Source organism: Sinocyclocheilus anshuiensis, unplaced genomic scaffold (genome assembly GCF_001515605.1).
Source record: "Sinocyclocheilus anshuiensis isolate Anshui unplaced genomic scaffold, SAMN03320099.WGS_v1.1 scaffold482, whole genome shotgun sequence".
In the NCBI taxonomy this organism is placed as follows: Eukaryota; Metazoa; Chordata; class Actinopteri; order Cypriniformes; family Cyprinidae; genus Sinocyclocheilus; species Sinocyclocheilus anshuiensis.
The window spans coordinates 765066-779459 of NW_015547676.1; the positions used below are offsets into that span (position 1 = coordinate 765066).

The following is a 14394-nucleotide window of genomic DNA, read 5'->3' on the forward strand; positions in this document are numbered from 1 at the left end:
GTTGGGTTAGTCCATATTTGACCCAAAGTTGGGTTGAAACTACCCAGCATTTTTTAGAGTGTACATTTGAAAGACAAATATCATACGTTTCACTCCACTACATTTCTATCAAGGTCCTTGAAGTAGAAAGTCGTTACTCTGTAGCAGCTTTGAAAGCCAGTGGGTGATTTTTTTTCTTCAGATAGCCTATCAGTAATCAGCCTTGTAGTGATTTTCCACTAGTATGTAGTATGTAGAGGTGTTACATAAACCTGTTTTTTTTTTACATTCTAAAAGCTTTTAATTCCAAAGTTACTACAAGCTAGTCAGTGCATTCAGTAAGTCTAATATATTGTAAGTTGCTTCAGAGGCATTGCAAATATTACATACAACAATAATAAAACAGTGCATTGACAAGTACTTTTGGTACTTTTAGATGCAAGTACATCTGTACTTTTACTTAAGTAAAAATCTGTCTTCACAATGGAATAATATTTGGCCCGCAGTATCTGTACTTTCACTCAAGTCATAGAGTTGCGTACTTGGTCCACCTCTGAAAATCAGACCAAAAGATGAGCAATAAATGACTGAGAAAGGCATAATCTAAGCTGTAGATCTTGCATTAAGTTTACATAATTTTAATATGATTTCCCAAACATTATAGCGCATCCAGCGAATACACAGATGGACTGGAACTTTGGTCTGTCACCAGCAGACTCGGCTTTCCCTTTAACACAGCTGGACAAACCCAGTTCACCTTCTCCCCGTGATTAAAAGACAGTTTTGGCACGGTTTTTCCATGCGTCTCTGAACTAGAGGAAGCACTGCCAGCTTCTGCTTCCTCGCCACTCATCTGTTGTTTCTGGTTTTGAACTTGAGAGACTGCCTTCGCTCTGGCTTTAGGTTTCTTTTTGCGGTTCTTACGCTTCCTCTCATTGGCCACCAGAGCATCTTCACTGAGGTCCCAGAGAGCCACAAGCCCGTCGTTTCCTCCGGTGGCCAGCCAGTACGGATGGGACAGAAAGCTGATGAAGTGAGCCTGCGATGCTCCCTGAGAATGAGCCTTGAACATCCCTCGTTCCCTGAGCCTGGAGTCTTCAGACACCCGCAGGAGGTGTATGCAGCCATCCTCAGCAGCACAGGCAAACACGTTACCGCAGGACGCGGCATCAACGCAGTGTGTGAGAGGAGGGTTGAACATCTGCCCCGCTCTCTGTGGATGAGCATCTTCTTGCAGACTGAAGGTCCAGAGCGGACGCACCTTTGGCAGGTTCCACAGCATTGCCTGCGAGATGGGAAACACAAATCAAACAAACCATTTCATTCAGCATCACCATCTTGATTTTTCAAGGTCGGTTCCGATTGCCGATGTTTTTACAGCAAATGGTTGATGGCTGACTTTTTTTTAAATATTTAATTTTTTTAAGCAAAACGTGGGAAAGAATGAAAGCATGAAGAAAATATGAGTGCATTTAAAATTAGAGGCAAGCACTGCATTTTAATCATGACCCAAACAAAGATGCTACATACATAGGCTACATGAAGCATGTGCAGGTTCTGATTTAAATAAGATCATATGTGACCCTGGAGCACAAAAGCAGTCTTAAGTCGCTGGGGTATATTTGTAGCAATAGCCAACAATACATTGTATGGGTCAAAATTATACATTTTTCTTTTATGCCAAAAATCATTAGGATATTAAGTAAAGATTATGTTCCATGAAGATTTTTTGTAAATTTCCTACTGTAAATATATCAAAACTTAATGTTTGATTAGTAATATGCATTGCTAAGAACTTCATTTGGACAACTTTAAAGATGATTTTCTCAATATTTTGATTTTTTTGCACCCTCAGATTCCAGATTTTCAAATAGTTGTATCTCAGACAAATATTGTGTCAATTCTGTGTCAACTCAACCAGAGATCCCCAGCTCAAATGATACTTTTTCTGGTGAAAGACATACATAAATGAAGAAGAAAGCCAAAGTATTAAATGTCATAGAAGAAGATTTAGCTACGGAGTAATCCACTATTTTGTAGAGGGGCTCAAAATTACAATTTTCACCTGAGATTCAGAGCCAAACTCGGGGTAAAATGACTTTAGAAAGATAGCAGCAGTTCTATTAATAAAATATGCTGACTTTAGCAATCTTTGTTGCAATATATGCCAATACAGTCCATTCAAAAATGGGGGAAAAGCACCTTTCAAGGGTTTTTCTCCAAAGTTTGCATGCCTGTAACTCAACAAGTATTAAATATATCTTAATGACCTTTTAGATTTTGGATCTTAACAAACTTTCCTTTTGCCATCTTAATTTTAAAGGCCCTGCATGGTTCAGTTCCAGAGATATTGGGATATCTAAATATGGCTTCGCCATTAACAAACCACTGACTACGACTAGGGCTGCACAATTAATCGAATTTCTAATCGCGATTACAATTACGGATGCCACAATTACATAATCGTTCAAAGCAGCAATTAATCGTTGAAAATCCACTTATGTTATTCTGCGTGCTCAAGATGCTTTTTTTTTTGTACATGTTATCTTAAGGGTTTTTCCATTGATTTAGTTTTAGTATAACATTATAATACCATGCATATTTTTACCTTTTTATTTAAAGAGAAACCAATCCGATGTATAGTTGACATTTGAGGCTTAATACTTTAGAAAAGCAATAAATGTTTTTCAGTTGAAGTGTTTTCAGCTTGTTTATTTTCATATAAAAATATGGCATAATTACGGATGCCACAATTACATAATCGTTCAAAGCAGCAATTAATAGTTGAAAATCCACTTATGTTATTCTGCGTACTCAAGATGCTTTTTTTTTTGTACATGTTATCTTAAGGGTTTTTCCATTGATTTAGTTTTAGTATAACATTATAATACCATGCATATTTTTACCTTTTTATTTAAAGAGAAACCAATCCGATGTATAGTTGACATTTGAGGCTTAATACTTTAGAAAAGCAATAAATGTTTTTCAGTTGAAGTGTTTTCAGCTTGTTTATTTTCATATAAAAATATGGCATGCAGTTGCTTCAAACAAAGGTGTAAACATCATTTATTTAATCGTAATTAATAATCGCAGTTACAATGTCAAAGGAATAATCGACAATTATGATTTTTGTAATAATCGTGCATCCCTAACTACGACTTTTGCCTCAATAACCTTCTAATTTGCTGCTTAATAATAGTAAGGTAGCCTAGTTGTTAAGTTTAGGTTGGATAGATTAGGGATGTAGAATATGGTCATGCAGAATGTGCTTTATAGACCAATTTCAGTGCAAACAGTGATGACGTTTTTTGTGGGCAGAGCCTATCTGGTGGCAGAAAATGACCGTTTTAACGTAGCAGTCCATTCAAGCCACGGAATAAAAAATTTAATTTTGAATTTATATTTCAAAATTCAGATTTTTTTTCTTGCAATTCCGAGATTATAGCTCACAATTCTGGTAAGAAAAATCAACTCGTCATTCTTTATTTTTAGTTTATAATCCCACACTTCTGGCTTTTATTCCTCAGAATTGACAAACTCGCAATTGTTGACTTGAATCAAGTTATAAAGTCCGAACTAGGATATATAAACTTGCATTAGCAAGAAAAAAAGTCAGAATTGTGGAATAAAAGTTGAAAGTTATATAAAATGTTATAGGTTTAAATAGTATTTCATGCATGCATTTCAACTGTAGGGCTAATACAATATGTCCCCTATATGAATATTATATAGACCTATTGTTTAAATCAAATGTATGCTTTAAATGTAGGGTAATCATAGCAGGTTTCATCCATAGTTTGTCCGTTTAAAGGTCTGCGTTTAGCTTTAAATGGCGTCTTTGATGACAGTATTATATAAAAATGATTTGCATTCCGATTCTGACATCCAAAGGCACAACAATACATTTTTTCTCTTATTCCATGGTTTTTACCCGTTTCCCTCCACTTGTTCCCAGTGTTTTTATGCCACCACAATGCGCGCACAGCTGCAAGTGACGTAACTGTGACGTCTACTCCAAATTGGTCTATAAATACTATTAAACAGCCAATATGTTAATAATAAGCATTGCTAACAAGCAATCAATAGTGAGAATTGTAAAGTGACAAACCAAAAAAATAAAAAATAAATAAAAAGACAAAACATACTGTGGTAAATTGGGACAGAAACCATGTCACACTTTTCCATTCTGCTACCATGATCAAAAATGAAATGACCTGTTAATCAAAGTCTCCCTGTTGCTTTATTCTTCACTACTTTGAGCATACAACAGAGGGCGCAATTTCCATCTTATGTGCAACAGTTACACGATTGAGACACAGTTTGAGAGTGCTGTATGTACCAACTTCACCTGGCTGTACTTTTATGTGAAGTATGAAAACAACATATGAGTAGCTGACAAGAGGCATACGATATGCAAGTCATGCAAAACTATAAACGCACCTCAGCAAGGCAAATTAATTCCATCACATTTCTATGGCGCCGAAAAAGCGTGGAATACAGCCATACAAAAGTGTTTTGCATTAGACGTAAATAAATTAAACCAGCAGCCAGTAACGCACTGCTCTTTCTGAGTCCATCATTTGTGCTGTGCAGTGGGGTAATGTGAATAATGGCAGTAAAAAATTAACCACAATTCTTAGCGAATAATAAGAATAATGGTATTTTCATGTGAACGGGAGTGAAAAGCTTTGCTCTTGACATGTAAACATCATAATGCGATTAAGATGTTCCTAGGGCAAGACTACAAATGAGAAGGGATAGGGCTTTTTCCGTGATTGCCCCTAAATTGTGGAATAGGCTTCCACTGTATATCAGAACTGCTAAAACATTGTCAGATTTTAAGGCTAAGTTAAAAACTCATCTGTTTTCTCTGGCTTTTAATGTATTATAGAGATTAACTTAATCTCTTTAAACTGTTTTGCTCTGTGTTGTTTTGAATGTTGTTTTATATGTAAAGCACTTTGGTCAACTTCAAGTTGTTTTAAATCGTGCTCTAGAAATAAATTGACATTGACATAAAATTAAATATCACCAGTATATTAATTTATATAACCTTGCATTAGCAGTAAATTAATTTGCATGTTAACTAGGAGAGGTTGATATATTGGTAGTCGTTAAATAATACATTAACCATAAACCTTCAAAAGGGTGGTCTGAAGGGCTGCTGTGACATGAAGCTGCTGTGCTACCCAGAAGGCTACAGCTCCAACGCTTCTGGCAAGAAACTAAAGGGATGATTTTTTTGACATGTCCCACCCTGACTTTAAAGGTGACGTATCATGCTATAATCGGGTCCCCGGTGCATCTACCAACCCAGAAAACGTGAAAATGAACAACCCAGTAACTGGTAAGCCTTGCTCTGCAAGCTTGAGAAAAAACGAGCCAGAAAAACTCATTTGTTTTTAACATAAACCTGTGTGTATTTGACAGTTTAAGCGCAATAAGACATGAAAGAGAACTTCGTTTAGTGCTCACATGCCACTTTCTGTGCGTTCGCTTCAGATGTGTGCGCTCAGGAAACCGTATATCAGAAGTTTAAACTTATATGGTTTAAAATGATTTGATTTCAGCGCGATAGACATTATAATCAAAACCAAACAGATGTTTTTTAGCAAAGTATGTGAGCAACGAGCTGTAAAGGCACAGTCCACAGACACATTCTGGGGACACCTGAGACTTGCATTACATCTTGTAAAAAGGGGCATATTAGGTTTCCTTTAAGAAAAGGATGATTTCTTTGACATGTTCCACTCTGCCTTTAACACATCGAAGAAAACTGCATTTCTCAAGCCACTTCACAGGAACTGTAACACAGACTTATCGTTCAAAATACAAAAAGTAGCAGCTGTGCGTTACTTTGTGCAAACGTGCCATGCGATGGGCTAAGCCCCGTTCATCAATCACCATCTCTGTATCTCACCTGCATGTCGAGTCCTGCAGACACTAAACTCTGAGGCCGGTGAGGTCGGAAGGTCACAGACGAGCAGATGTTGTCATGTTTCCGCAGCGTCCTGATGACTTTCTCCAGCTGTAGGTCAACGACTCTCACGGCTCCGGAATCATCCGCCGCAGCGAGCAGAGCACCGCTCTCGTTCACAGACAGCCAGTTTATCTCCTCCTCACCCACGTCTGCCAGCTCTGTCACAGCCGTCTTCAGGTTCCTGGTGTCTAGTACACTAACCGTGCGTGCATGAGAGGCGTACAGCATGCAGGGGGTCGACGGTGAAAATGCGACGCACGTGACATCATCATCAGCGCTCAGGTGCAGTTTAGAGACCGGCGATCCGTCGTGACTCCACAGGGTCAGTTCACCTCCTTCTGCTCCAGTCGCCACCATATGCTCTGATTCAGAGGAGACTCCGGCACAAAGCACAGGTGTGGCGTGACCGCCAGTCCATATGTGTGACATCCTGGTCACACACAAACACAGAGTCAACTCCAGTGTTGAGGGTAACACAAGTTACGTAATCAATTACTTTTTTCAAGTAACAAGTAACGCATTACTTTTTAATTTAGAAAGAAATATCAGAGTTACTTTTTCAAGTAAGTAACAGCAGTTACTTTGTTTCCATGTATTGAGTGACAGCTCTGGTGTTGCCGTGGTGACAGAAATCAGGAGTAAGTGCAGAGCGTTGTGTGTGAACATGATCTTACTGTAGTTCTAGACTCAATAACAACATGTACACTACCGCTCAAAAGTTTGGGATCAGTAAGACTTGTAATGTTTTTTAAAGAAGTCTCTTCTGCTCATCAAGGATGCATTTATTTGATCAAAAATACAGAAAAAAACAATAATCTTGCAAAATGTTATTACAATATAAAATAATGGTTTCTATTTTAATATACTTTAAAATATAATTTATTTCTGTGATCAAAGCTGAATTTCCATCATCATTACTCCAGTATAAAGTGTCACATGATCTTCAGAAATCATTCTAATATGCTGATTTATTATTAGAATTATCAACAGTTGTGCTGCCAACTATTTTTTTGGAAGCTGTGATACTTTTTTTCAGGATTCTTTGATGAATGAAAAGTTAAAAAGAACAGCATTTATTCAAAATAGTAATCTTTTCTGACAATATAAATCTTTGCTATCACTTCTTATCAATTTAACACATCCTTGCTGAATAAAAGTTTTAATTGCTTTCAAAAAAAGAAAGAATAAAAATCTCCTGACCCCACATTTTTGAACGGTAGTGTATATTGTTAGAAAAAAACATTTTTTTAAATACATGCTCTTCTCTTTAACTTATTATTCATCAAAGAATCCTGAAAAAAAGTATCACAGCTTCCAAAAAAATATGAAGCAGCACAGTTTCCAGCACTGATAATAAATCCGCATATTAGAATGATTTCTGAAGATCATGTGACACTGAAGGCTGGAGGAATGATGCTGAAAATTAGTTATTGCTGAATAGTGTTGAACTTTCTTCTCCTGCGTCATATTGTTCACGAGATTTGTTTGAGCTGCGCCCTCTACACTACATTTCCTTCAGCCTGAGTTGCATTCATTTCACTTTAGGTGTAAAAGGGCTTTTGCATTTGTAAAATAAAAACTTTTTGATATTATAAACAAACAAGCAAGCCCTGCCCAGATTTAAAAAGTAACTCAAAAGTAACATAACGCATTACTTTCCGTAAAATCTAACTAATGTAATTAGCTACTTTTTAGGGAGTAGCCTAATGCAATATTGTAGTGCATTACTTTTAAAAGTAACTTTCCACAACACTGGTCAACACAACAGTTTAAAGCTTTTAAATGCTCATGGGAACAGTTCAGCTCACAATGAGAAATCTGCCATCATATACACACTCCGAACTCAATGATTTCAGCATGATTTTCTAATGGGAAGTCCATGGCAACAAACTGTTCCTGGAATATATATAACATCAAAAGACTCACATTTAAACTGAAATTGCCTATAGTGGTGTTCTGAGTCAATGTTTTAATCTGAATGATACTCAAAAGTGGCACTGAATGATATGGGACGACCCTTTTGGGAATCAACGGTGTATGAACGTTAATATGACTGACTGACGGGGGACTCAACAAAAAGGGGCATGCAAGCCAATCGTGTAAAACGTCTGATGGCCATAAGCAGATGAAATGATGTGAGAATGGTTTCTGAAGCACGTAATCAATTTATTTAGTTTACCCTTGTTGCCTTTTTCTAGCTGATAAAATAGGGAGGGTGATCTGCTTTGTAGTCATGCTTAAAAAGTATCTCTTAAGTCTCTTGGGCTCTATTTCCAGTTGGTATTAATATATAGTTCAGTCATGAAACTCTAGATGGCGCAGGCTGACGGGGTGTTAACGTAACTGATGATATTCAGAGAGTTAAGCGACTTGGCACAAGCTGATTGGTTCATGCTGCGTATGCAGCCAATGAGCTTACTGCCTTGCATTTATAGCTGGCTAGCATTCACTTGAGATTCCTGCAGCACGCTTTCATAGTTCTCTGAAACCCTCCACCTTCCCCAGCTCCACCTGTATAGATCTGCTACGGGGTTATTTTATATGCTATTTGTGCAGCAGCAGCAAATTTAAGGGGGTCTGAATACTTTCCGTACCCACTGTATAGTTGGAACACGAGGGGGAATTTTAAAAATCCATTTCAAGGTCCATTTTTGAAATTCTAATCAAATTATAGTTCTGGAAATCCAGTTTTAGTCAGGCTGCTCTAATTAGATTTCACAGATATGTCACCGTTTTATGCCACATGAAACTTAAATATGCTGGAATGTTTGCCTTAAAGGAATGCCTTAAACTTAAAAATAAAAATGGTCATCATTTACTCAACATAATGTCATTCCAAACCTGTATGCATTGCCTTGTTCTGAGTGGAATGTGATATAAATCTCAAAACAACACAAGTGTCCTAACAAAACTGGTTTGGTTACCAAAATATAAAAAACTTGAGGGTGAGAGAGTTTTCATTTTGGGGTGAACTATCCCTTTAATAGATCAGACTAGAGAAAGACTTCTGGTGGGACACTGTTTGCACAATGACATTAAAGATTTATTTTCTTTTATGAAAATATTTTTGCAAACAAATAGACAGAATCTTATAAAGCTTAATAGCTGTGTAGATTAGTGATGCAGCAATGCAGCCATTACATCAGGCTGTCACAAAGCAACGCATTATTCAATGTCAACACATCTACTTCATCTTTATGACTCTTTTGCACATTTTAGAATAATAAAGTCATGAAACATGTGAAATAGCACCAGTGGAAATACAAGAATTATGCATTGACCAAAATGATTCTAAATTCAACGATTCAGAGCAGCTCCACACATTCTCTTAACCATGTTAATGAGGCGCATCATTGCATTGTGTTCCTTTTATCTTTGTGTTATGTGGCATTGTATGAGAACAGTAGCCAGTGTTATCTAGAAAGAGCTTATTCTCAGAATGTTTTGGGGGGGTTGAGCGAGTTTTGAAAGTAAAAAGCTGCATAAGTATTCTGAGTGAAGCTTGGAGAAAATTGTAAACACGTAAAACGTGAACGTCAGACGTCTCTTCGTTGAGCATTTTGACCCTAACCTGAATACCGAATTAAATGCGTTGTGCTTTTATATTCTTGTTAGCGATAATTAGAATCTCTTTTATTTAGCTCCACACAAACGACGATTATTAAACTCCACAAACCTGTTATTACGAGCTGCAGTCACTCGTGTCGCCTGCTGATGACGTACGTGTCACGTGTCGCCTGCCGATGACGTCGCAAGCGCGTTACGTCATGAACATTTTCATGTTGTTGTTTATTTTTAATATATTTTATTATTGTGATATAATTATAAATAGTACATTTATGAATAAAATATTATAAATTATTAAAATATTAAATAAACAACTTTTAGGCACACGGTGTTTGTCTGAGTTTGTGACTTTGATGGAGATCAGCTGCGTAACTAGTCCTTAAGACAGAAATGTACAGATTCTGTAGACCGCTAACAGAAATAAAGTCAATCTGGTTAGTAATAAGTGAAGCTGGTAATGCTGTTTGTGGAGTTGTGTAATCCTCCTCTGCTGAGATCTTCAGAGATTTAATGTCTTTTATCTTCAGCTGATTTCTTCTAAGGCTGTGAGTAGTTCTTGAGTTTCTGTTCTCCTTTTCTTCAGTGATTTTGCTTGTTAACAAGCTTAGACAAGATGAGAGGACTCTATAAATAATATACACCTATTATGTGGCTCAGAAAAGGTCCAGTGTGGTTTATTTCTTTGCTCTTGGCTGACATATGGCGGTCCGCCCAAGTGCCATCATTCTACGCTGCATGTGGGCCAGATCATCTTTCCACATGTGCCAGATGTGAGCCGCATCTGGGCCGACACTATGTTGCTATCTGGGTAGTTTCTCCTGCTCTGTATTTAGTATCAAAATCAAACATTGGCAGGGCTGCGGGCCACCTGTCTAACCGCTTCCAATTTAGCTGATCACACATACATCTGTCAACATGATAAACTTTGTGACATACAGAAAATAATGAAAATGTTCGCAAACAGCCATCCGAGTGCTAAATACTCCAGCTTGTACAAGGGATAGTTTTTCTCCTTAGAGAGACCACTGCTGGCATAGGCAATCATTCTAGTCTTTCCATTTTGGACTATAAAACAATCCCATTTCCACTGACTCTGGTGAGGATTTAAGGTGACTTCCAGTTTGAAAAACCCAACACAGGTGCAGGTGTAAGTTTCTGAATGACAGCGTCCCATTTCTCAGCTAGGGATTGCACGTTACTCCTAACAAGGTAAGATGATTCTGGGCGTCTCATAGAAAACACCCCCTTTAGTAGTGCATTCAAGGGCTTAACTATCTGTAAGTACACTCTAAAAAATGCTGGGTTAAAAACAACCCAACCGCTGGGTCAAAACAACCCAATAGCTGGGTTTGTTCCTTTTTAACCCAGCGCTGGGTTATATTTAACCCAGCATTTTTTAGAGTGTAGCTTTCCACAGATCGCCTGTAGTGTCCAGCAAAGCTGGAGTACCTTCATGAGCTCCTTTCTTTTCAATCACCTTGTGCATCAGAAAACGTAGTAACTGCAAATGATTACTGATGTGTCTCTATAAACTGGATGTACAGCTCATGTCCAGCAGTGACACTGGCATAAGCTTTCTCCAGGTCAAGCACGTACACATGTTGTGGCACAACTGCACCTACCCAAGGCTGACATTAAAGGGTTAGTTCACCCAAAAATGAAAATTAGGCCATAAATCACTGACCCTCAAGGCATCCTAGGTGCATATGACTTTCTTCATTCAGACGAATCCAGTCGGAGTTATATTAAAAATTGTCTTTGATCTTTCAAGCTGTTTAATGCCACTCAGCGGGTGTTGCATGCTTCAGTCCAAAAAAAGAGTAATAAAAAGCGCCCATCCATAATAAAAAGTGTCTCACACGGCTCCGGGGGGTGAACAAAGGCCTTCTGTAGCGAATCGATGCGTTTTTGTAAGAAAAATATCCATATTCAAAACGTAATCATCACTTTAATGTAGCTTGAGCCAACAGTTGTACACAGAAGCAGCTCCGGGCGGATGACGTATGAGTTCAGCTTTGCGCATGCGCCGCTCAGAAGTGACGAACGCGGAAGTGAAGCGGAGAGATCAAAACAAAACAACAGTCACTTATTAGAAGTACAAAACGAGGATTTGTAAAGAAGAATGTCGGAGGATTTCGATATAAGCCAAGAGGAGACTGTTGGAGTTCTTCCATTATAAAGGTCAGATCAGAAGAAAGCACAGGAGCTCCTGTGAACCGCCAATACAACGCTGGCAAGTAAACTAACACTGTCACCAGCAACAGCACATAAGGGAAAAACTGCAGAGAGAGGGGAGAGAAGCACATTTTAGGGGCTAAGTTGTTCTACAACAGAGTGCTGCACATGGATGGGTGAACTGCTAATATTTGATGTAACGGGTGGAATAATATGTGACCCTGGAGCACAAAAGCAGCGTTAAGTCGCTGGGGTATATTTGTAGCAATAGCCAACAATACATTGTATGAGTCAAAATTATACAATTTTCTTTTATGCCAATAATCATTAGGATATTAAGTAAAGATCATGTTCCATGAAGATATTTAGTAAATTTCCTACCGTAAATATATCAAAACTTCATTTTTGATTAGTAATATGCATTGCTAAGAACTTAATTTGAACAACTTTAAAGATGATTTTCTCAATATTTAGATTTTTTTGCACCCTCAGATTCCAGATTTTCAAATAGTTGTATCTCAGCCAAATATTGTCCTATCCTAACAAACCATACATCAATGGAAATATTATTTATTTAGCCTTCAGATGATGCATAAATCTACATTTCGAAAAATGGACCCTTATGACTGGTTTTGTGCTCCAGGGTCACATATTTATGTGGCAGGTGCTCTGCGGGTCAGACGGGTGACAGGCACAGGCAGGTTGCATGTCCAATAGCTAAGACTATTTCAACAAAATCCGGTACACGGTCTGAAGACTGTTAAAGGCTTCTACAGCGCGATCTGCAGCACTGAGAAGAGAACTATAGCCAATCGCGCTGCCACTGATTGACAGCTGTAGTGGTTATATGAAAGGGAGCGCTCTTTGCTCGCTTTCGGTTTAATGATCTATTCACCATTTTAATAAAAGTTTTAGCCTATTTTTCATGCCTCTAAAAAGAGGACAAATGGTCATGTATTCACTGCAGAGTATGCACTATTTGTCAAAATAGATTGTTAACATGATGTACGCATATTTTAATATTGTTTTTTACACAATGGATGTCACGCTCTCTCTCTTTCTCCCCTCTCAACTTACTTGTTGTAAACAAGTTGGGCTGTGTGTCTGTTAATTGTTCTTAAATGCATTAGCTCAGAATGCCTAATGGTTAATTGCTTGTGTTACATGAAAAAATAAATGAGTTTTGTCTACTACATGTAGAAGATTTAATGCGGGTGCAGTTTGGGTCACGGTTTTTATGTAAATGAGTTGGGATTGGGTACGGATTTAAATTAGCGTTGCTGTCGGATAATGGGTTGGGTGTTCTGTTAATTACTGTGTGGGTGCAGGGCGGGCGTGGGACCCATGCAGGACTCTTTCCTACAATACATTCATGATTTTCTTCCATTTATTTTTTGGAAAAATTATTCATTATTATTGTTTGAAGTGAATAAAACGTCACTTCTGTATTAAGGCCTCTTTAGACTTCTGCATGTTTAGAGACAATCATTATTTTAGCAATTTATATGCCAAAAATGCACACACTTCACCTTTAAGTAACCAGGGGGAAAAAACATTTCTGTTTGGTATTGTCTCAGCTTTTGCATATCCTCATACAAACTTTAGAGATTTAATCTGACTGTTATCACTTTGCTTTGGTAAATTAAGAAGTGTTATATCAATCACATGTCCAATATGGAGTGCCACAAGGCTCAATTTTAGGACCTTTGTTTAAGTTAGTTTTAATTGTTACATTGAGGATACACAGCCTTATATTTCCTCAAGGCCTCATAATATTTAAAGCTAGGATACTAGGCATTTTGTACTGCTTAACTCCAAAAAAGAAAAAAAAAAGAAAAAATTGTTTAATAATGTGTGTCATTTTCACTTATGCCTTATCCATGGATTGCTTGATTTTTGGAATTTCAGCAATTACAGAACAAGGGTAAATTGTAATGGAGGATTTTTATTTTTATTTTTTAATTAAAACTGAGTACTCAAATTAATTTGAATAATCGTGACAGCTCTGGATTACAATACTAAGGAGAAAATAATGCCTTTTTATTTTTGGGTGGACCAGGGGTGGCTGGTTAACAGACCATTAAGCTGTAAAACAAAATTAATTAAGCCTAAATTAAATTGATCGAGTGTCTTCAGAGAATTTGGACTAAACTGCTCAATTCATATGGAATAGTTTTTATGATTACATTATGAACTTTATGAAGTGTCAAACTGTCGAAGCAAGGACAGAAATCGCTCAGATTTAATTAAAAATATCTTCATTTGTGTTCTGAAGATTAATGAAAGTCCTACATGAGTGAGAGTAAATGATGACAGAATTTTCATATATGGGTGAACTATACCTCCAGCCAATTCAATGCAAATCTACTAGGGGTGTAAATCGGATGGTTCATCACGATACGATACGATATCGATTCTCATACCCAGCGATACGATATTTGCCGTTACTTCAAAAAATTCTACGATACGATTCGATACAGGACAACATCGATCGATATATCGATCGATATATCGATATCTACATTTGTATTAACTCACAAATGCAACCAAAACATATAACATGAACATTTATCTTAAATTTTCACATCCTGTTCCTCAATTGGGACATTGACAACAAAAAAATAGGTCTACACTTTTTTTTAAATAATGAAGAAAAATAAATTATTGAAAAAAAATAAATAAATCAAGTCACA

General features: G+C 37.3%; 1 protein-coding gene across 1 annotated transcript; it reads right to left on the reverse strand.

Annotated features, from left to right (window-relative positions):
• Positions 1-440: 440 nt before the first annotated feature.
• Positions 441-9713, reverse strand: wdr53 (WD repeat domain 53). The gene is made up of 3 exons (XM_016505505.1): positions 9636-9713; positions 5900-6389; positions 441-1264 (listed from the first exon to the last, which is right to left on the reverse strand). The coding sequence occupies exons 2-3, from the start codon at positions 6386-6388 to the stop codon at positions 638-640; spliced, it is 1116 nt and encodes a 371-aa protein (XP_016360991.1). The 5' UTR covers position 6389; positions 9636-9713; the 3' UTR covers positions 441-637.
• Between the last annotated feature and the right edge of the window lie 4681 nt (positions 9714-14394).

Bases quoted from the DNA above. Each gene is read 5' to 3' on its own strand.
- wdr53 (XM_016505505.1), bottom strand. From the start codon at position 6,388: ATGTCACACATATGGACTGGCGGTCACGCCACACCTGTGCTTTGTGCC. The intron at 1,265-5,899 runs GTGAGATACAGA...CCCATCTCGCAG, and splicing joins CTGCAGGACTCGACATGCAG to GCAATGCTGTGGAACCTGCC.